This window comes from Centruroides vittatus, unplaced genomic scaffold, assembly GCF_030686945.1.
Source record: "Centruroides vittatus isolate TY-2023 unplaced genomic scaffold, ASM3068694v2 scaffold_373, whole genome shotgun sequence".
NCBI lineage: Eukaryota > Metazoa > Arthropoda > Arachnida > Scorpiones > Buthidae > Centruroides > Centruroides vittatus.
In genome coordinates, this window is record NW_027122704.1 from 774,284 (window position 1) to 800,041 (window position 25,758).

Sequence of the window (25,758 nt, forward strand, 5' to 3'; positions counted from 1 at the left end):
CATGATCTTCATTAATGTTAGATGTTTCTGTCTGTTGATGTATTTGATCAGCAACCTGTTGTTTGATAAGTTCAAGTGTTGTTTGTGGAATAAGGTTGTTGTGTATAATTGTTCTTTTTTGATCAACAACCCTTTGTTCGGTGACAGTGAGATGAGGATACTGTTGCGTGAATCTATGGTGTAGTTGTTGTCTGTATGCTGTCATGTTTGTTTCGAGTTTTGTGATGGTGTAATAATTACGGATGATAAACTCGTTCATTTCTACTGTCCATTTCATCCGTTGGCGTGGTTTTCCGGCCTTTGTGGTCTGTGGATGCATTGCCACAGAAACACCAAGGCTGGGTTGGTTCCTCACATCTGTTGAGGGCATTGCAGTAGCCATGCTTGGGCCGGTGCTGCTTTCGCCACCGGTAACCAAGGGAGACTGTGACCTATTTTTCGAACGTGAGCCTCTGCCTAACCCACGAACGCGGACCTTGTTAACCCGGGCGACGTCCGAGCCGGTATCACACTTTGATCTAGTTATTACCATGATGAATATCTCCACAGAATGTGGGCGTGGTCACTCTTAGCTTCATTTCTCCCCATAGACCTTACTGGCATGGGTGTCCCTACCAGGAGCTTATGCTCCAGCCTGCATTGCCCTATGGATCAGTAAAATTACTGGGCTCTCCCACCACGACCAGGTGGTGACCTTGGGAGAGTTATTATTATTATTATTATTATTATTATTATTATCATCATCAACTCGTCTCGATTATATATATAGATTTAGGCATTTCATTTTTAAATTTTGAACTATCATATAAATTCCATTATCTAATAATTTTATATTTGATCATTGGATATAAAACAATAGTATTAATGTTAATTTAGATGCATTGTCATAAATTTTTTTTACTTTATTACTTAACGTAACAATGACACAAATAAGACGTTTGAAACAACGTTTAATTTCATAGAGATAAACGATAATTAAAAACTAAAATAGATAAAATATGAATTATATAAACAATAGTATTAATGTTAATTTAGATGCATTGTCATAAATTTTTTTTACTTTATTACTTAACGTAACAATGACACAAATAAGACGTTTGAAACAACGTTTAATTTCATAGAGATAAACGATAATTAAAAACTAAAATAGATAAAATATAATTTTTTTACTATTCAGTTTGTTTCAAGTATGACTGAATTTTTCTGCCAGTACAAAGATTGCCGACCCTCTTAATTCATTAAATTAAATAGAAAGAAAATACAATTAAAATTAAATTGAGAGATGATGTATCGTATTATGCATGCTATTTGTATACGGTATTTAAGTATACTGTATTTCCTGGATTAAATCACTTGGGGGTATTTTTAAAACGTGCAGTACAGTACTGTACATGCATCCTCCGGGATTTTGGAGGTTGGGATTTATTACCTTGCAAAGGAGACGAGTGGGTAAAACTTTAAAAAAAATATCTTAAATACTTGTACATTTTTGGAACTATAAAAACAGTTTTATTGACTGTATTTATAGGTTACAGCTATAACATTTAAAATAATAGTTAGCCCAATTAGGTTGTTACGTGTCTGTTTCGATGACGTGGTCGAAATCAGGATCTTGACTACCATTTTCTAGTACAAGCTCACCATCTCCAATTCGAAGTTTTCTAATATCTTTGATCAGCCGATAAGTCGAGAACTTATCAGCATGACTTTCCACGCTCAATAATCGACAAAATTTATAATGTTATTTCAAAAAATTTTCCCGTAAACATTAGAATAAGAAGTGTTGTTCCACTGTAGACAATCTGAAGAGGTAAAATTTAGGTTAAATTTATTACCTGTTACTCTGAACTACATTATCCTGTACGTTGCACTAATTCAACACGTTTTTCATATTCCGGGTTATTTTTAACAGCAGCTGTATTCCCCGGACTTTATAGAAGATCAGAGTTTAATCGAGGAAATACCGTATATAATTAAAAGATATATTTAAAGACTTACTTTGAATGCGGATCGACATAAGAAATTCTCTTTAACTGGTAACAATCTAAATTATTTCATTCAAATATTTAATTAAAAGAAAAATTATTTGAAAATAGTAACAATAATAACTTACTTTGCCATTTCGCTTAATTGTAATTTACCGTCTTTGTTGCTGTCGAAGATGTTTAGCTGAGGAGAAAATAATTATTTATTTAAATAAATATCCCTCGTAAATATATTTTTCGAACGGGAATATCGAAAAATAACAGCTTCTAGCAATAAAATATCGTGAATATTGTACAATGTTTCACTACGAATGTGAGATATTTAATGATGTTTTTAGAATTAACATATAAATTCGATTATATTTTATAAACAGAATATATATTGTTAGTTCTAAAATTCAATTCTAAATTTAATTTTAATAAAATTTATTCATTGTATTCAGTAAAACATTTTATCAATTAAAAAAAAAAAAAAGAAGAAGAAGAAAGAAATTATATTTTGTAGATGTAAAGGTTCAGTTGTTACAATTTTAATATATTTTTTCTCCTTGTAAAATTAGGGAATTTTTGCTATTTTAAATATATCATTTAAGAATTTCTTATAATAGAAAAATAATAATTTTTTTGAAATATATAACACATTTTTAACAAGCTCTAAGACAGTTCATTTATATTAATTTGCCTTTTCTAGAGATAAACAAAGTAATTTCGTTGAAATCACTTATCCATTTATAAGAAGAAAATGAAAATTCTTATTTACAGTTTTTAATTAAATACACAAATGTATTATAATTAAATTTTATTTTATTTTTTAATTTTTATACAAGTTAATGTTGATTTTAGTGATTATGAGTAATTTCGTTATTAATAAATACAAATTTCGAAATAATTTAATTTTATTAAAAATTAATTAGAATATATAAATTGATATTTTTGTTTTTTTTTTATTAAATGCTAAATGTTAATCAAAGATTAAAAATATTTTTAAATTAACTTGCGTATTAATAAATTAATCTTAAACATATATATTTAGTTATATTAACTCTTTAATAAATTATAATATATATTATACTTATTTAGAAGTACAGGTAACCCCCGTATAACACGGCACTTCTATAGCACGGATTCACTCTAACACGGTTCGGGAATTAGGTAAAACCCTCGTACAACATGAAATGTATTAAAAACTGTTACCAGCAGTTGATGATTCTCATGCTGAGATCATCATATAGGATGAATAATCTGTGGTAAAATATTTACTTAAATAAGTATTTTACCCATAAAAAATCTACTATATAAAGCTGAAAAACTGTATTCTATCACTGTATGCCAAAAATTGCCACTAGGGGCGCCCCTAGCAATTATTTAAATTAATTTAAATTAACAATATAAATTATTTTATATATATAGGCCTATATTATATTTTTACAGTATAATATTCAGTATATTATTATTTTTATTTGTAATTTTGTATGCCCCGATGCCTGTATCGGCCTTTTGTGAATCATAAATCCGATTTAAAGAAGGATTTAACAGCATGTTTTTTTTTAATTTTTGGAACCTAACCCCCCTTTTCGCACTAGTTCTTTGTTTCGTATAACACGGCAATTTTTTGGAACGTAACTCCCGTGTTATACGGAGGTTACCTGTATTCAATATTCTAAATTTGGGTTTACTTATTCAAGGTCAAATCAGGGTCTTACCTAATTATGTTCTGACCCTGATTAAGTCGACAGACAAATGGGTAAAGCATCAGCCTATTGTTTTTGGGATTCTTGAATCAAATCCATGTGGTTGAAATACACTAGAAATTTTTTATGGACGGTCTCTCTCCCGGATATTTCGGAGGCCTGTAACTCAATTCCTGACCTTCCCTATTTTGGGTCTGGCCAAATCCACGATGAGTATGAAAAAAACGGCCCTATTATACCCATAGAGAGAAGATTTTGAAAAAATCCTGAAGAATAACGAATTATTCTTCTAATAGATTATGATAGAAAATAATCATCCTCAGAGTAGAATAAGATAAATGCCAAAAAGTAATACTGTATACTGTATTTATTCTTATTGATAGTTAGATATGAATTCATCAACACTAATACAATTTGATAAATTCTATTCAATATTTTATACAGTATATTCATGTGTATGTGTGTGTGTATATATATACAGTATATATATTATAGAATAATTATATAAATTTAATTGATATAATTTATTTTCGAGTTTTTATTTAGAAGATTTTAAAAATGTCCTTTGTTTTGAATTTATATTTAGGCTACATAAGAATTAAGCATTAAATAATTCTATTATAGGCTGATGCATAATCATAATTTCATACATAAAACTAAAACAGTTTCACATTCTTTTCCTTTTGCATTTTCTTGTCACTTTCTTAGTGTAAATTCAATGAAATGTTAATTTTATATAAGTAGATATTTTCCTATTAGTAAATGATAGTTTAATATTTATACTTAATTCGACAGAAAATTCGATTTTTATTTCTTTAATAATTATACCTAAGAGTTATTTTGATCAATATCGAATGGGCATTATCGACTGTAGAGAAATCGAAAAAAACGTTTTAGAAAAAATAAAATTCTCAGTTTACTCCTAAATAATATATAATATATAGAGCCATATCCAACCTAAAAGGTTATTGAAAACTTAATACTAACCAAAGTATCCGTGTATTCGATCAATTTGTCTTCTTCGATGCTTTCTTTTTTCGCTTCCTTCAATAAATCTTTCAAGAAGTTCTGAAAGGAGACATTTTATTTACCTTTTTTTCTATACATATTATTAATCTAAAAGTATTATTTTTGTAATATATTCACGGATTTTACCTTCAATTCATCCGCCTCGATGAACCCGCTTCCGTCGGTGTCGTATTCTCGCCATATCTAAATAAAATTGTTTGATTTGAAACATTTTGAGCGAAAATATATTGAATATAAGAATTACAAGGTGTTTGATTCTTCTTTACAAAATATATTTCAGATATACTGCAGCCATATTTAATAATATTTATTTATCCTACGAGGTGTTTTTATGTATTAGTTTTTTGATAAAAATTATTTTATTTTTAAATTCTTAGAAGTAAGTAAGGGTTACTATTACAAGGAAATGAAGATTAAAAACATACAAAATACATTTAAAAAATCCATCAACGAGTTGCTTAACATTCACGGCAAAATTTAAAATTTTGATGGCGCCATCTGTTATGATATTTTTTAAAAACTTTTTTATTTTTAATTATTATATTAATAAAATTTCAAAAAGCTTAATTTTGAGGATAAGTATGACTTTTATAAAAAAAAATTGTAAATACTAATAATGAGTAAAATCATAAAGTCTGACACACGACCCCCTCTATCTCCCCCACCTCATCGACCTTTAATCACCAAAATTTAATAGCGTCAATCTCCTTAATACATAAACTTCCCTGCAAAATTTCAGAAATTTTCGACAAAAAGCACAGAAATTAAGCTTAAAACAGGGTGAACAAAATCGTTCTCCACACACACACACACACAAATATTCATACAAACAAAAAAAAATACCCGAATTTTTTTGCATTTCTGATGTTTTAAGGTCTCCTGAATCCAAAAATGTTAAAATCTGTGGAGGATCATTTTTTTGACCGATCGCCATGTTTTCCCTCTGTTATACAGTATATAACATAGTCGGGAAAGTAATAAATTGGCAAAAATTATAAACAAAATTTAAATCAAACTATAAAAAAATGTAATAATGCAACTGTAGAGTGTTCCTTTTACCGGGACAAGAATGCAAATTTCCGTATTTTCTTCAGAAACAATAAACTTGCAAAAGAATTCAATGCATCGGGACTCTTACTTGTAAATATAGTTGTCATGGAAACATCGATGCATCCAGTTTCTTTATCACGGAGAGAATAAAGGAAAAAAATTTTCCATATAAAAATATTTCAACAAGTACGATCAAAAACTATTCGTCTCAATCAGTAAATTTCAATGAAATTTACGATTTTCTTTATACACACAATCATGTAATTTCAATCGTTTGCAACAATTGGAATTGTAATTGCATCTTAAATTGGTCTGTCTAACAATTTCGAGAAAATTGTTTCCAGTTCCGAAGTTGTTACTCTGTAGATTTAAATCTTTATTTTTAAAGAAAAGGTCTATAAAAGTCCAAACTAAGCTATTGAAACTTTATATTAAGTGCCTTTTCTATCGATTCAGCATAAAATACGGCATTGTGTGTTGACAAGAATGTAAATAACGTCTAAAAGCGAAACCGTAAAAAGAATAAAAGATGAAAACTTAACTGTTTGGGGCTCTGAAAATGTTAAAATAAAAAATGGCAGTAATATCAAATGTTTTAAAATACTTCACAACATATATTTTGACTCCCATTTATAACTTAACACTTAGGATCTTTCCTTTGCGAAATACTGTATTACATACAAATATATTATATAAAAATAAGAATTATTTAATAATAAAAGAATTTACATAAATTATAAGTTATATTAAATTCCAATTTTATATTTATATATCTTAAAAATAGTTAAATAGATACGGTATATTAAATATATAAATTATATTGATTTTACTAAATAAATATTTAATTTTTAAAATTTATTATAAAATTCTATTTTCTTGAAAGCTAATAATAATAATAATAATAAATTCATTATGTTATAACAGATGATGATATTTTTTCCATTTAAAATTCTTCAGAATGGAGCGATTTTCTATGTTAAACGAGCAATCTCGTGATTAAGAAAGGACCAGTGGTCTACAATTTTTTTTTTTAAATTTCAGTTCAAAAAGAACCTGTTCAAAACGGAAACCTGCCAAACCGGAAAAAATTCGGTACAGTGCGATTCCGGATTATACAGGTTTTACTATATTAGCATAACAGTTAAATAGAACAATTTTTTTTTTTCAAAAAATATAATAAAATTTTAAGAGAACGAAATGCTTTTAAACAAAAATGTATAAAGGTAGAATATTTTATATGATTATTTAAATATGTATAGCGAAACAAAAGATATAGCTTTAAAGTAAAACTAGACTGTAAAAAAGCTAAAACAAATAATATCTTGAAGGTAGATTCAGTCAATATACGTCATTTCTACATAAGAAGTGATTCTACTTCAGTGTGAATTCTCCTGTGCATTGCACGACGTTCAAAAGATGTTTCTCTCTTCTCGATAACGATATATACTTTTAACAATCGAAAATGTAATTTAAAAATTTATTTCAGAATCTTTCTTTTTTATTTTAAAATCATTTTAAAAATAAATAAATTTAAAAAATATATAAATATTCTTTATAGTGAAATAACACACGTAATTTGGAGAAGAGAAATCGATAGACTTTCGATATATGAATAACATCACCATTAGAAACTGCATATAAGTATCGATAGAATATTGAAAGGGTCGACCTCGTTAAAAATCTGTAGCCTCCAGCTGGAGACATGAGCTTTTTCTTTAATATTCTTTTCCTGTTCGGCTGAGTTTGAGTATGAGCTGCAGCTGAAAATATCTGTCAACAATGTTGTCTTCCAATCTATCCAGACCAGTGAGCTCTGTCGATCTGAGATTATCGAAACGTGCTCTCACTTTTGAAATTTTTGACGCTCTCTCAGTCAAAAATCCGATGTGTATCTTTGAAAAAAATGTTTTTCTTTTTTAAATAATTTTGATTTTCGATAGAGATGCACCATCCTTTAGTCAAGATCTTTTCATCAACATCTCTTCTTCTGAATAATTGACTGCTAAAGAATCTTTATCTCTTCAATACATCAAGTTTGACTTTAAATTCCCAAGCTTAGAATTAATGATTTGTGAAGACAAAATAGTTAAGTTTATCCAACGAATTTTAAGGATGAAAAATTTCAGTCAGAAATTTAGTATGAATAACTCAATACACGCTGATAATTCGAGGAAAAAATTAACTTAATTTTTATTTTAATGACATTTAAATTTAGAGTAAAATTAGCTTACTATAAAATTTTTAATTTAAAAAAATTAGAATTTTAAAGATATTATTACAGTTCAACTAATACAGAAATCCAAAGAATTAAGGTTTCAAACTTAAGATTACTTTATATATTTAAAGTTTATCTTTTAAATTGATTGAAAAAATAATTATTTATTCGATTTAAAAAATAAATAAAATCATTATTCCTTAAAGTTACATTAGAGCCAAACAAACTAGGGATTATGTTTTAAAGTCTCTGTTTAAAAATCCTTTCAAAATAATGCATAGAATACATATAACAATAATTTCCAATTTAGAGAAAATTCGCTAAACAAATAATACGAATTTTATGAAATATAAGTATAAAAGTAAGTGCTTTTGTTTGCTTTTAAAATAATATTTTAAAATTACGTAAGGAAATAAATCAAAAATATTGTTTTCACTATGCATAATTTATAATTGTTTACTTTCATTCATATTTTATTATATTCCGCTTTTATTTAATTATAATTTACATTATCAATATAAAAATGTTTACTGTAAAATTAAATAATAATATATATAAAAAGCAATAACTTGTAAATAAACTAAATTTTATTATAATTGTTATTAAAAATGAATATAATTATAACTCGTTTGCGATAAATAAATTTTAATTAACGATAAAAATATCTATAAAAATTATTAATTAAAAATTTAATGATTAAAATCGTTACCGTATTTTAGATTTTAATAAAATAATAACTTTAAATTTAAAAAAAATAATCGAAATAAATGCAACGTGTTAGAGAAAATTCTTTATGAATCCAAAATGGAAGCATCATCCATCATAAAGTTAAGAAAAATTATCCAGATTTTCGTTTAAAAAAGACGACATTTTTTAAAAATATTAACCTTAACTGAGGTAACATTTCAATCTTGATTTCTTTCCCGTATTTCTTTAAAGCAATTTGGGGAGATTTTGATATTTTAATCGATAAATTTAATCGTCCAAAGAAATATTTAACTAAAAGTGAATGGCATTCTTTTCAGCCTTCAAACGAAAGAGATTTCAATCATTTGAACATTTTAAAATACGCTTATCAAAAGAAGATATATGGTGTAATAAATGTACGTAACTAAAGAAAATCTTCAATCTAAGATTTCAGTAAAAAATAATCATTAAAATGAGTTCTACTTCAATTTATTTGGAGTAGAACCAAATGTAAGATAGATAGAAACCCATTTCATAATCATCTAAATTTCTTTTTACGATGATAGCTTTCCCGGAATAAGCTCAACATTTTGGATTTTGTTCTGTCTAAATGCTTAAAATTTAACAATGTTTTAAATTATATTTAAAGTCGACATTCGTAAATATTAAGTTATAACCATAGTTTAATTAGATTTATTTATAGAAACTCCATTAACTTTGACGTGTAATAAAATATTTAGTAATTATTAACACAAAAATGAAGCACTTTCGATTGATTTTCGTTAAATCACACACGATATTGTCACCAAACCCAATATATTTCTTGTAAATTAATTATCATTACAAAAATTTCCGTTTATCACGTCATTTTTACGATTGTTAAATATAAAATTAAGCTCATTAAAACAAAATAAAATGTAATTATTTTGACAAATGGGAAAAGAAATAAAGTTAAATAATAAATATAAGTAGCTCTCTGCGTTACACATAAAATACAGTACATAAATTTAAACAGAATACCTAATTTAAACAAAAGCTTTAAAAAATTTACAGCTTAGTTTCACACTTTTAAATTTATTATTTACTAGAGGGGTAAGACCTTCTACGTTGTAAGTTAAAGCCGCAACAAATCTAAATCCGGCCATGGTTTAAATGTTTTACAGATGATTTGTTAGAGAAATATTTGAGGCGGAGAGTTAGCGAAGCCTCTTCTATGTGGCTTATAGAATTCAGTTCGTTCTTAAAATTTGATGGGCCGATTTTAATAAAAGTTTGCTATTTTCATTAATTGCGATGAGGAATTAAAACATGTAATTAAAAAATTGGGGTCTATGGCTTCGTTTCGAGATACAGCGGCATCAAAATGGCGACGTCCCATGCTCCCTGACGGAAAATTGGCTCAAAATCTAATCAAACTCAACTACAAAACAATCGACGTCCATTGCTTTGTACTGTACTTAGATCGCTTCTCCATGGCGGCAAGTGCAAAGATCTCCTCTTTCTTTCAGGCTCCTCCTCAGTTCTATCGCGATACGACAAACTTGCGCGATATCCTAGTGTTAATTTAGCAATGATTTGTTAAGTAATAAATTAAATGTATATCTCCATCTTTTATTGTGTAATTCTGTAATCAATTAATTATCTGTAAAATATTAATGTTCGTAAAAAACTTTCATTGATGTTTTTAAAGATATTTGTATGCTTAATACGTCTAACGAGACATTCAGACGTTAGTTATATTAATATTAAATGAATATATTACTAATTTTAATGTAATTTAAAATACATGAAAGAAATGGCTACTTAAAAAATTGGAATAAAAAATTAATTTTTATTATTGAACAAATTTTAAAATACTGTATGTTAAAGAAACGAACTTCGTAATGAGAGAAAATGATGAAAATTTTGTTATAAAAGAACTTATATAAGAAAATAAAATAGTCCATTGAAATTGTAGACAAAAGGACCAAAAAACAATTTCTTTTTGTATGGTTTACTGTTTCGTGTTCTTAAACACAATACAGAAAAGATAAGGAAAAACACAATTGGATAAATGAAAAACCAGGCAAAATAATTGGGATTATATCTGATGTAAATAAAGAGAGAGAGAGAAATTTAACTCGAATTCCTCTCCTATTCGATAGTCATTACATTTTACTTAATAGCAAATTGAAAGCAAATGTCATTATTGCTTTAATTAATAATCTTACAAATGTTTTCATACGCAAGAGAAATTCAATCTTTCATTTGTACAGGCAAGTTTAATTTATAAATTGTCATAAATCATTCACGTGATTTCCTATCTAGTTAAAAAAATATTTAGATGAAGAATTACAATTAATTCATCGTATCAGAAACAGCTGTCAACATTAATCTATCATTCTACAGAACAATTTAGTTTAAATTTTAATTTACTTATTAAATGAAAATAAATAAAATTAAGTTAGGTTCATTAAACAATTCCTAGATTATTCTCTCCAATAATTGAACTTGAGTAAATGAAACTACTGTTTTGATATGATTGATATGCATTGATTTTAATGCATTTAACTATGTTTTAATTATTGAAACTAATACATTAATTACATAAAATATAACTCTTACCTTCATAAATTCCACACTCGATTCAAGCGGGTTATCGAAACGAAATAGCAACAGAAAACTCTCTTCTAAAGGTAGAAGTTGTGCAAGCTGTTAGAGGAGAGAATTGTCAATTTTATTATTTTCAACTTTTATATAAATATTTACATTATAAATGAGCAATAAAAATTGTATTAATAACATTTTAGACACCTTTTATTACTTTATTTACAGTTCTACGCCTCGTAAAATTTACATGCTAATTAAATGATCAACTAAACAACCTGAATGACTGAAAAGGTTATATTAATAGCATCTTTCATTCGGTTATATTAAGTTATAAATAACTCACTGGAAAATAATATCTAAAGTATGTCCTATGTAATTTTTTTTCTTCGTTAGATAATAAAAGCTATAAAACTTTAAACAAGTTTTTAAACCTGTTTTTAGAAATTATTCCTTGTAATTTTTCTCTTCATAAATTCTATAATAGCTTTATATTAAATATTCAAAAGATTATATATTTCTGAAAAAAATAATAAATAAATATTAAGCCATACATCATTTTCATAAAAATTAAATTCTGTTTTATGTAGAATAACTGAATGGCAGTATTACTCCACTAAATTATTTTTTATAAACATAATTTTAAATTTAATAAAGCAGTCAGTTGAAGATCCATATTAGTTCAATGTAAAACAGCTATAACAATACATCCTTCATTAGATAAGCTTATATAAAATATAATAAAACTGGTAGTATTATTATTAATTCGAGAATATAATTTTCAAAATAATGATTAATATTTTGATATGTTTTTTTTTTATTTATGAAACATAAACTAGATCCTTTTGATGGAGTAAGATTGAAAGTTAAAATTGAAGTTCCATGCGAATGTGAAAAGCATTCATTGAGAATATTTTAAAAATGACAGCTTTTCCTGTTAACAGCTGTTGAAATATCAACATGAAACATTTCTAACATTAAAAAATATATAATATTTATTCAAAAAAAAAAAGATTAGTGTATTCTGCTTTCTTCCTTCAAGCATCTTACGAATTAAGGTTGAAACTGCATAAATCAAAATAAGACAGGAAGAAAGAAAAAATGCTAAAGTGAAAAAAATGATGAATGAAAAAATTCTCTAAAATAATAAAAATTTTTTAATAGTAAAGCAATTTGATGGAAATGAGTTTTATATTTTTAAATAGAATAATCACAGAATATTGGAATTTAGGTTATTTTACAGATTGAAAATAATTTGATTCATATATTACATTAAAAATCAGACAGATAATATATTAAATATAATTCTCCTAAATTAAAAATGAATGAAAATGGCCTCTATATTCGAATAAAGTTCATAATTAATAATTCAATGAAATTTACTCATTAGAAAGAATTTATTAAGATAAATTTTAGGACACAATATAAAGAATTTCACTTACCTTAATTACTAATCACTATTATGATTAAAATTATCTTTTATTCGAGTTATTTTCTACATTTAAAACAGTTTTTTAAATAAAATATATGCATAAATATTTTTTAAAAGCTGTAATTTCATTTATAAAATGCATTTCAATCCTGCTTAAGTGCTGTAACTGTTCTAAGAAAATATCGATTAAACTTTTCTTAGACACGATAGTATATGAAGAGAGGAAAAAAAGAATAAAAACAAGCAAAAAATTTAACAGAACGGTAACAATTTCCAATTATTTAAAACATTTAAATGATGATATTTAAATCAATGTTATTTTTTTAATTCTTCATTTTCTTTGAACCAATTATTTTATGCTTTATAAAATACACTAGAAGAATTAGACAAAATATTTCTTTTATAAAATTTTACATATAATTCAAGGTAAGTGTCCGTGTTGTTTTCGTATAATACAGAATATAAATCTTAAATATATACTATATATATATAATAATATATATATATATATATATATATATATATATATAATGGATGGTCTTGTTATTCTTTGCGTAATGCCAAATCCAAATTTTAGAAAACATATCATCTGATATAGATTTTCGGATCGATATCCATCACTTAGATTTATTCTAGAAATTATTTTGAGATCTATCAGTTTATCTTAAATGTCGTAAAGCCGTTTAATTTTGTTGTTGTTCTTACAAAATAGTCATGTAACCTGACTTATTACCTTTAAATTCATTTTTTTAAAACATATGAATAATTTATATATTCTAATTCCATTTTATAAGCATTATAGTCTGAGAGAAATCGTGTTTTAAATTTTATATACATATAATGTAGAAAAATCTGAGATTAAAATTATCTTAAAATATAGGCCCATATACATATATATTTAAATATTATCCTATTAAATTATTCGACTTCCATTCTATTATATATAAAACGGTGTTTACGATTTTGAAATCCAATAACAAACTTTTAACTTAAAAGTATTTTTAAAAATAGCATTAATGGATAAAATAAATATGAAAAAATTGAAGTTAAAATTAACTCTAATGCATTAAATTTAATTAATAAATTATGTAAAATTTATATTAAAATATGCATTTGATTTTTAATACGTAATCTAATTATGCATGAAATATTATTGTATAACTTTTAATTTATTTTAATAATTATAATAACTATCTAAATTTGTTTATTTAATAAAATTAAGCAGCTCATTTTCTTTTTACTCAAAACCAAATTATGAGAAAATTTATCCAATTTTCCAAAAGTATTATTAGCGTAAAATTATGATTATATTCAAAATTAAGTATATAAATATAAAAAGTTTGTATATAAATGTAAAAAATTAGTATATAAAATGAATATACTAACTTCTCGAATTTCTATTTTCCCATCTTTATTATCGTCGTAAGCTTCCATGAAACATTCTTTTAATTCTTCTAACATTGATTCTGAAACAACCTGAAAATAAAAACGAATTGAACCGACGAAAAATAATAATAATAAAATATATTATTCGGTTCAAATAGTTCACTTTTAAATCAATAAATATTGATTTTTGTGTGGATATTTGATCATATCTTTAAGGGTTGGCCTATAGTGCTTCCTATAAAATATGTAGTCTAAGCCACCCACAAAATATGATTTATTAGCATATTTTGCTCATATTTAAGATATTTCTCTACTGTAAAGAAGTCGTGAGTAAATTGAACACTTTATCAAAGTTTTCCTCTTGGATATTTATCAAAATTGATAAAAATTTTGAAAGTTTTAGATTCTCGATTTTAAAAATATTTTATAAATTTGAGAGTTAATTTTCGGGATGAATTTAAGTGAGAAGGAAATAACACATTTTATAAATAAAAAGTATACAAAATATTTTGAATTGAGTTAATTCGTATGAAAATATGCGCGCATCACAAGCCAAGACAACATTATTCCCACTCGATTGTAGCCTGAATAATTAAGGAAAATTCAACTAAATAAAACGTATATAATTTTTGAAAAACATAATATCGAAATTCTTCGAAAGCGATATCCGTAAAGCATTTACTACCAATCTCTTATGACAAGAATGCTTTTCTTGGATGCACGCCTCACGCGATTGTCTGTAACTAGAGGACTATAAAACATATTTTGATTATTTCGGTTTTATATTTGTTTTTACTCGAAAACAATGCTTTCAGCTATAACTTTAATTGTAAAGTATTTAGCTGTAACTATATTTTAATAAATGACTATCATTTTCTCACTGTCTTGTATTCAAATTGCATTCTTGCTTATCCTTAAAGAGCACTCGTACGTTACATTCTCATGATTTTGCATATATTCTACTTAATGGTAATTAAATTTTTCCTCTAACTAAAGCGTGAAATTTTGTCTACTCTTTACTACTAAAGAATTGTAATTTATTCAACATTTACTCCAATTTTATTTTCTATTCTACATTCAACAGTTGTATTAATTTGTTTACAATAGAAATTTGATTTTTAGACACCAGGTTGACATTTTAATGGAGGAAACAAATTTAATTGAAAGAATTGGCATTATATCAAGTTAAGTGTCTTAAAGAAACAAACTATTCTAATTGAAAATGGTAATTAAACGTAGATAGATGAGCTCTAACTCATGCTAAATTGCCGAAATAAAATAGACATTATACTATATTCTGTTACAAAAACAAATACTCAACTTGAATTAATCTTTTACACTATAATTTTTGATATAATAGATAACTAAAACTTAATGAAATAACTAAAATTTTTAAATAAAAATATTATTGGAATAATTTTATACCCTTTTCTTTTATAAAAAAAAAATTCACAATTCGCTTGTAAGGAATTTTAATAATTAGTCTACATAAAGTTTATATATTTTTTAAAATTTTCTAATAACTATTGCAGGAATTTTAATTAAACTAATAGATATTGTATTGTAATGCTTTTCATCTATTAAAAAGTAATTCATGTTGATGTGAGAATTATCAAATGTAACAAAATTAATTTTTAATTTTGTTGATTTCACTTATTAAATTGGTTCGGATCTCAAATTAATGATATGAATTTCTTTATTAAAATATAATTACCACAATATAGACTACATTTTACATTAATTTATAAAGTTTTCGCGGTATTTATATTCAAATTACAATTTAATAAGTAGATTGTAAATTAATGAATTGTGAGAACCGACATTAAAATTTTATAAGTTTCTATAGAGCAGCTGAAGCTCATTTCAATGTGTTAATTATTGCTGTTGTTTTTGATTTTATAGTTGCGAGTGTTTGTGTAAAATCAATATTTAACATTTTCCCTTTAAAGATAAATCATAAATTTTATTTATTATAAACAGTTTTCAATTTTCAGCTATAAAATACTAAATAATTTTTATTCTTTGTATTTTATCTGCTAGATAAAATATCTGAGATGAAAATATGATTTACAGCGTAAAAAATAGCTTTATCATTATTTCTTCTTACAGGTTATATGTTTTTTACGGATAGGCACCTTTCCAAAATTAAGATAAATTTAAAGTATTGCAATTTATTGAATGATTATATATCAGAACGGGTTATATATCAAAGATATAATAAAAAGAAGTGCAAGTTTATATACCTCTGGTCCTACATCAGCAGTGTTAACGCTCGATACAAATTCTTTAAGAAAATTATCCAATTCTCTGCCTTCTATGTATCCATTACCTAAATAAAAAAAAATTAATAACATTTCTAGAATATTCTAAATTAAGAAATATTCCATTCATGTAAGTTACGGATAATATAATTTCATAAATTCAATTAAGTATATTATTAAGTACATTTTAGAATAGCACAATATATAAAGAAAAATATCTTATTATGCTCGAGTTCTCAACATAAATATTTTATTTAAAATAGAAACCTGTAGCTAATAGTATTTAAATTTAATTAAACATGGACACTATATCTTAATTAAGGGAATTCATCGATCCATCTCTTAATACATTGAATTGTTTTTTTTCTTTCTTTTGTTCTTTCTGTTTTATTTTTGTTACGACTGAATAAAAGTCTCTTGTTAATTTATGTTAATATAAAACTTACTTATAATTGTTTTCAATCTGCATAAAAGTCTAATTACCGAGCTTAATTTAAAGTTCCAACTTTCGTGAGTGAAAATGATGATGATAATAAGCCATATGAAACCCTTCATAGATAGTTTGTCGCTCTAACAAAATCTCTTTTGGTACAATATGACTAGTTGGTCATTAAAAGCGAAGTTAGAACTCGTTTCACAAAAGTTGTTTAATCTGCAAACCAATTAACACAACGCATTTCGAAAATAATCATAAAACAAAATTAAAAAAATCAAAATACTTTTAAAATAAAATTTGTGTCTTTTCAGAAATAAATTTTACGTAAGGTTTAAATCATTTTTTAACTTGTCATCAATTAAACTATATTCTATATAATAAAAGTGAAATTAATAATATTTTAAGAAGATAAAAAGTAGTTTTAAAAATAACCAATCATAGCAAAAATTGATTTAACAAAACCGCCTTTATCAATCAACTCTCTGATTAATTGGTTGATATGAATGTACTACGTCACAATAAGTAAATAGCTCTAATTGGCTTAATGATTTTTTAATGTGTTTCAAATTGACCATTCAGCGTAAGAACTAATTAATATTTTTCCAACATTTTAAAAATATTTTACGCTGATTGGTTATTAAAAATTTTTTATTTTTATGTTCGAATATTTAATTGGTTTACTGGTTTCAAATAGTTGCAAACTCAATTTAGTTTTTTTTAAAACAAATTTAATTCGCTAATTAATAAAAGTTTAATTTTAATTAAATTATTTCGCAATTGATTTAAAATTTTCAGCAAATTAATAAATAATTATAATTACGATTAAGCAATTTTATGAGCAATTAAAATATCTTTAATTTTAATTAATTCATTTATAAATGAATTTTTAAATGTAATTATAATTAAAATAGTTTTATGATCGATTTAACGATTTTAATTGAGATTATATAATTTGTCAATTTTAAGTCAATTTAAAAATTAAAAATTATCAGGACATAATCAAAAAGGTTCATATAATGAAGATTAATGAGATTCTTAATCGAAGATAAGGAATAATTTTTTTTTTTAAATTTTGAATATCAAGTTGAATTATAAAATTAAATCCGGATCTAGGCAATTGCCTAAGCTTAAATTTGTCCTGCAGAGACATTGGCTTGAGCTACGGAACCTCAAATTTATTCTTTTATATTTTTTATACAATATAAAAGAGATATTAAGTATTATTTTTTAAAATTTTAATATTTTATTTTTATTCACTTCTATAGCTTTAGGAAGAGTGGATTCATATTTGTAAATAGTTTAGACCCCATGGCACTTATTTCAGGCCCACATTTATAAATTTAAAGTCTATAAAAATGGTACCGGAATAAAATTCTTAAAATATAAGGTTATAACATTGAAAAAATTATTTATAGCAAAAAAATTAATTTTTTTATTCTTGCTTGGCTTAATATATGGTGATAACTAGAATATATTACTTCTTATATATAATTCTCATCTATTATTATTATTTTAATATTTATGATATGCCATTTAAAAGTTTTTTGCATTATTCTTTCTTAGATTATTTTGATTTATTCTATCGCATAAGCGAGTAAACATTCGAAAAGAAGAATAAAAAAAATTTTAACGCTGTCGTTAATATAAGACACTACTTGTTTAAACATCTGTACGAAAATTAATACTATTTATGAAAGGGAATGAAATAAAAAAAGCTGTTCTTTGGTCGAATGAATTTAGTTCTGTAGCAGAGCAATTTTATTGTTTGCAAATAACGAATTGAATTTTCTTTTTGTAATTTCATAAAGGGAAAAAAGTAGTAATGAAGAAGAAACAAGATATTTTATTGGATTGTTTCTCTGTTTTTCCTCGAGACATAATTAGTTTTGATGAAATTTAGAACCGATAAATACATTACCTGACAGAACAATAAATTGTGTGATATTATTTAAGATACTAGATAAAATTATCAACTACTCAAATAAGCTGATTTTTAAAAATTTTACCTTTTATTTAAAACAAATAACCCCAATTAAAAAAAATCTCTGCTAAATTCTGTTTTAATTTAATTTTCCGTGTTAATAAAATTTATTAAAATATTCAAGAATATTTATACCTCTTTTAAATAATTATGTCTAAATAAATAAATTTATTATAAAATTTTAATTAAAATGAATAAATCATTAAATTTAAAAATTTAATAAGCTGTTTATCAGCCATTCTTCTAACTGTTTAAATTTTCTTCGCTGATTAATTTTAAACTTATAATTTTCATCGCCCGTAATGAAAACCGCACTTATCTGTCATAATTTGTTTTCTATAATATAATAATATTTAAAATAAAACCGTAATTTAGATTAATCAATCATAAAATACAAAGATTTAGAAAAACTATATGTTGCATTTATATAAATTAATGATTTCAGTGGGATTATATGGAGAACGTTTATTTCTTTAATGCATCTACTCATTAGAGAAAGGTGCACGAATCAATAAAGGATTAGGCCAACTCTGTCCTAAGGATATTCGATGAGAAAATGGAAGAATGCATTCAAATAACCATCTTACAAAATAAATAATCTTTTTTTTTAATACAAAACAATCTTTATTATAATTAGATTTATCAGACAATCAATACAGAAAAGGGAAAAGATTATTTAATTATTCCTAATTCAAATTACATATTTATATAATTTATTATTTAAATATATTGTTCTATTTGAATTATGTTTCAGCAATATTTTATCAAGAATTAGGATGTTATTTTTTTAATTAATTCGAAAAATCATCCGACTAAATTACAATGTCGATGTGATGATAATTATGTACAAAAACAGAAAATTACTTTTCGAATTATTATATTAATAGATAACGTCCTATCTGAATGATTAATCAATAGAAGAAGGATTTTTCTATAATAAAATAAACGATTTAAACAGTTGAACTATATAATTTTTTAGTACGAACAAATAGCTTCTATAAAGCGCATTTAAAAATTCATTAAACTCGTTTAATCGCATGATTTAACATAATTAATCATGCAATTTTATCATAAATTCCAAAAGTTGCTTATTCCCCGAATATATTCGTTTCCGTAATAAAAGAATAATACAAAAATACGATAAAATTTCATAATCTGAACTAAAAAAAGATGATGATAATTCAGTGATACTGTTGACACTTTTACAAAAAGTTTTTAAGTTAAAAATTTGAATTTAATTATTTTATTACTTTAGGGTTTATAGATAAAAATTCGGTAAAAAAAATTTAAATTATCTAAAGTATTGTTAATAAAAACTCAATTATTGAATTGAAACTAGCCATTTTCCATACGACCATTAGGGCCTTCTCTATGAATCACCTACTTTAAATGAAGGCTATTTAATCAGCTTTACTGTTACTGTTTATCTAGACAGTTTATATACTCTGTGAATTCGTTAAAAGTTGGATTTATAAATGAAATTTTACTTTTTGAATTTCTTTTGAAGGTGATATATTTTCAATTAAAATTCGTTAATAATCAAATCATGTTTTGAAGATGTTAACATCCCAAAAAGATGAATTGTTCGAGTTTAAATATGCGTAAATGAATCTCGATTTTAACCCGTGATAATACTTGTTTATATTTGATATTCGATTCAATAAACACGATTTAAATTTAAATTAATTATAATGTTAAAGTTGCGAATGTCTAATGAATAGTTAATTTAAGTTAATGAATGATAATATAAAGTGGCCATAGTTCATCGAGGCCCTGAAGCGTAATGGCCCTGTTGATATTCCCGCTATCATCCCATAATTTACAATAAATAGTTTATCATGATGATAATTTTCATTAGTCTATATACAAATTAAGACACTTATGTAAATGTTAGTTTGTTGATTCAAATAGTTTCTAGAGAAGTACTGAAACAACATTTAATTTATTAGGACTCCTATTCGTAGTATTTAGATCAAGAGTAATCAAGTTTTATTGGTCAAGAAAAGGCCTAAAAACTCTAAATTTTAGAACTTTTTACGACTTAAATCAAGTTATACGACATTTTCGCCGCAAAAAAAAAAAAAAAAAAAAAAAAAAAAAATTGAAATCAGCTGAGTTTATCCCATTGTAATATTCCTAAAGCTCGAGTCTTAATGCACTGTTTAACCTTTAATATTTCAGTAGTTGTTGCCCTCGTGTTTAGGTTTTATACCAATTCGTGTACGTTAATACTTCGTTATTTGTTTGGTCATAAAGCTTTTCTTAATTAATCATTCATTATTCTTCTTACAATTAAGTTTTATTTCAGAATTCTTAACTTAAATATTTTATTTAATCTTAGATTTTTCTACTAGTTCTTTAATTTAATACTTTACTATTTTTTAGTTTTTCTCAATTATAACACGTTTATATATTTTCATTAGAGTTTATCGTTATTGTTCGCTGAATAGAAAGGTATTTGATGATATTTTGCTCCTTTATAATGCATTTTGTTAGTCCAAACAGTTTGTATTTTTGCAATGTTAAATATTTTAACAGCGTAATATATTATTTATTTGCCTATAGTATTATTTTCCAGCCATTTTTAGTTACCGCCTTTCAGCAGTCAGATCGTGACGTTACTCAGAAATATAGTTTGTAATTCCTTCGAGTTCACGAATCACTAATTGTAAACCATTGTTGTAGTGCATATATTAAAGTCTAAATTTTTTATTTTAATAATTACGTTTAATTAAACTATTTTCTACCTCTAAAATTCAAATTTCGTTTATCTGGCATAAAAATAAAGCTCTAAAATCAATAAATCTTTCATTTCTAACCATCTGTTTGCTGTGTTTTATCTTAAACTTTAATTATATATATATATTTTCTGGAGAAATATCCCACAAATTTACTTTTAACTTGACAGAACATCAAGAAATAATAATTAAAATATTCAAAGATACATGAGTTATTGATCGTAAATATATATTTAAATATTCAATTTAAGAGCTATAACAGGTAAAATATTATTTTAAAATCCCCAAAGACATTCGCTTGATTTATAAAGAAGATGCGTGACTAGAATAGCGATTATAAAACAACAAAGAAAAATTAAAAAATAAAACATATTTATTCTTGATCTTTCACGTATCTAGAAAGGTTATCCTTCATCGTAGAAAGAACAATACTTGTTACGATTTATTGTGAAAAGTTTTGTGTAATAATGGTACTGAATCATTCATATTCAAATACATTAATTGATGCTATTAATTAATTCAAACGTGCAAACAAAAACCTCTAATGTATATGCTCTAACTAATGGAATTCGTTTGAATTCTGTATTATTAAAAAAAATTAATTATTCAGTTCGCTAAATATTAAAAAAACTACTTGTTATTTGGTGATATTTGTTGCTTATCTCATCGTAGCATAGCATAGAATAATTTAGTATGGTATAAACGAGTAATGGATAGGGTATATTTGAGGATATGGTATAGTTTAAATAGGCCTTTTACGTATTTTATTAATAAATATATAAGTTCTAAACTAATTTTATGAATAGTATTTAGAAAGTAATGTTTAAAATAAAATAAATTTTATGAATTTTTCAACAAACCATACTTATTTACGATGAAATAAAAATATCCAACGATGATCCAACGACAAATAATTACAGAAAACAGTCGTTAAACAGATTAACGAGGAATTTATCATGTAATAATCGCAGTTATGTCTTTACAACAGCCATAAGAGAATTGTTTATAGTTTCCTAAACACATCAACGATGAAATTTACCGTTTATACTACGAGCCAAACAACAGGTGCAAAGTTAGGAGTAGCCTAAATGTGGCAGTGTAGCTGCGCCGCTACGCTGCTAACAGCTAACTTGTCACAAACAGATGGCATTTCCCATTGTCTGCACAACGAACAGCGAGGAAAAAGCATTGTGATAATTTAGTAAAGATTGATAGAAAAAAACGGTAAATGAATTTTCAACTATATATTTTAAAAAATAGTATTAAAAAATTCAGAATACCTAGAAACGAGCCTACAGAACAATCGATCGGAACGTTTTATAATAATTTTTAAAAAAAAAGTAATGCAAGAAATTACATTCCTGAATAATTTCTGATCTCTAGACAAGGTTTTAAAGTTTTAATAATAATGCAGGTGGTCAGGAAACCAGTGCCAACATCTTTGCATTTGACACGAGTCGATATGGTAGAGGTGAAGACGTAGTTTATGTTCTATGGGTAATTTACTTGAAGAGATTCTAAGCACTTTTGCGGTTGGTAAGGATGGAAAGGTCTATATCTTTTCCTACTTTTCCACAACGAAAACTTCAGTACAGCATTATGATACTGCCTCTATCTACTACTACGTCGGAGTCGAATATTCAGCTCCAACAGATGAACACAATCGATCTTTTTAATATGCGCTACCTGTTTGTTATTCAAATATTTACATTACAATGCATCTGTAAGATTTACAAAATTGTAAAGATTAAATAAAGATGTAGATCTATTTTAAAAGTCTAAGGTTTCGACCTTATCTGTTTGGACTGGATTTCCCCCCTACTTTTCTAGTAAAGTATTGAAATTTCTTAATGGAAACAGATGCGATTCGTGTGTCGAATTGAAAATTTTCAAGTTTCTAGGTGTTCCGATTAATTAGCATATACAGTTCTATTTATTAAACTTTTTATTAACGTTTAAAAATTCTAAGTTTATTCAATTTGATTGAAGTTAAGACGATGAAGGAATGAAGATCTATTGTTTGGAGTTTCTTATGCAAGTTTGTAAACAGTATCGATGTTATTTTCATACTATTTTAGCTCAAAATTAATATAATTAATATTTAAATTTTTGCCTAAAGTAGCATTAAAAATTTATCAACGTTATTTAATTAATCATAATTTTAATTCATATTAACTTTTAACAACGTTTTAACGCATTTACATGTTTGCATATTTTAACATATATTAACGATTTAATTCATTGGAAAAATCGATAAAGTTCTATTAAAATCTATTATTCTAAAAATTTTAAGAATAAAATTCGATTTTAAAACGAAATTTATAAGTTAAAACATATAAAATTTCTTCATTTCGATCATTTTACCTTTATTTTAAATTAACAATTTTTAAAAATAAAATTGTACATTGTTTAGTTTCTAGATTATATCCTTATAAATTTGTATAACGTAAAATTGAAAAGTAATTTATTAAAATTTGTCTCTTCATTTAAGAAAATTAATCTAAATATTCAAATTCTTTTGGAATTTCTATGCCTGTTTTACTTAATAAATATGGAAGTGAACGTAAAACCTGTTGACATTATTATTTTAATTTGATAATTAAGTCCTATTAATGAAAGAAGATATTTTAATATAGCTTTAAACAACTTAAAATATGAGTAAATATGAATTTCTTAACAAATTTTAAATCGCTTACGATCGATATAGGGTTATTTTTATTTTGTAAAAGGCTCTAACATCGTTTGAAGAATTTCTAAACATTTTTATAGCTGTAAAAGTTATGAAAATTTCATAACTGACCTTATAGAAAGAAATTTCGTATAGATCACGTAGGCCCGGATAAAGAAAGTGAAACATTTTCTGATGGATGATACTTCAGTAAGATAATAGAAAATATTATAGAAATTAATTAACGATAAAATACAAATTGATATGCCGTATTTAAAATGTTTACAAACGTTGTAATTAACATTAAAAATATCTTTTGATTCGACGAATTGGTTCCAACGAAACCAAACTAAGAAACAGGCTTTAAAGAAAGTAATTAAATTTATAATATATTCGAGTATAGATTTTATAAGCCTAATATTTTAATACAGGCCCATAAAAATTTGGTTGAGACCCGATTTAGTTTTAGAGTCAATTAAAATTTAAAAAAAAAAACTTTTTTCTACTTCCCGAGTCGTGAAAGCTGAGTGGTATTGTTCACAACTTGATCCAAAGAAAATTGAAGGGTTGTCCAATTTCCTGCAACAAAATCAATAGAGCAAAAACCAAACTTTCTACTATATTCATACTATTTATTTCTAAAAGTTTTAAAAGGATAAAACTTTAACTTTTGTATTGTTTCAAATTGAAACTTGAGTGGGATGATCGTTGATTTTTGAAATACGTTTTCGGCTCTTACAAAAATTAAACAGAGTAATTTTATTGAAGATTTTCTTGACAATATATCTAGAATCATTTACAAATTCTAGAGAATTTAAACTGGATGATTAGATAAATAAATTATGTAAATTTTTGAAAATTTATTAGCTTCGTAGCTTTTTAGGGAATTGAAATAAATATTTTTGGCGATTATTTTTTTAAAATTAATTCTTGATTATCATGTTATGAAATATTTACGATAGTCGAAACAATAATAGATGCAAAAATAAAAAAAAGAGGTAACTTTTAAGGATTCTAATTTATTATTCTTGAATATTTTCCGTTTTAAATGGGATTGAAAGAAGATAACATAATAGGAAATCGCTTCAGATATACCAATTTAATAAGGGTAGTAATTCGTAATTACTTGTTTGGATCGAATCCTTATATTTATACAGCGTATCATGCATAATAGAGAGCATTTATCTAATAATGTCATATTGTTGATCAGAAGATTGATCGAATAATAAAGTTATTATAACTTATGTATTTTCTACGAATATTAATAAAATAAATGGAAATATTACAACCTAATAACAATATTTCGGAAGTAATTTTTCTCCTCTTAAAAACGATTGAATGAAAGGTGATACAATACGTCATTTTATATATTTATATAAACAATGAGTAAGATTATACTGACAAACCAATGACTACTGCAAAAGAAACCCGTCAATTGGTGAGATTACATACACCAGCAGCACAGGAAATGGATAAACGTCACCATGATAAACAACATCGACAAACATTTCACCTCCCAGGAGAGCCTGTCTGGTTGTTTATCCCTGTAAGGAAAATGGAACACTACTACATATTTCTGCTATATTTTCGCCCCTATACTATCGAGGGAATTA

The 25,758-nt window shown here is 25.2% G+C and overlaps 1 protein-coding gene across 1 annotated transcript in view; it reads right to left on the bottom strand.

Moving 5' to 3' along the window:
• Positions 1 to 25,758, bottom strand: part of Cbp53E (Calbindin 53E) — a 45,023-nt gene that overhangs the window by 14,985 nt on the left and 4,280 nt on the right. The window contains exons 2-8 of the mRNA XM_067286582.1: positions 16,305 to 16,390; positions 14,062 to 14,151; positions 11,262 to 11,348; positions 4,832 to 4,888; positions 4,664 to 4,744; positions 2,114 to 2,169; positions 1,999 to 2,044 (exon numbers count right to left, since the gene is read on the bottom strand). Of these exons, the coding sequence (XP_067142683.1) occupies positions 1,999 to 2,044; positions 2,114 to 2,169; positions 4,664 to 4,744; positions 4,832 to 4,888; positions 11,262 to 11,348; positions 14,062 to 14,151; positions 16,305 to 16,390 (503 nt within the window). The remainder of the gene's footprint in view (positions 1 to 1,998; positions 2,045 to 2,113; positions 2,170 to 4,663; positions 4,745 to 4,831; positions 4,889 to 11,261; positions 11,349 to 14,061; positions 14,152 to 16,304; positions 16,391 to 25,758) is intronic.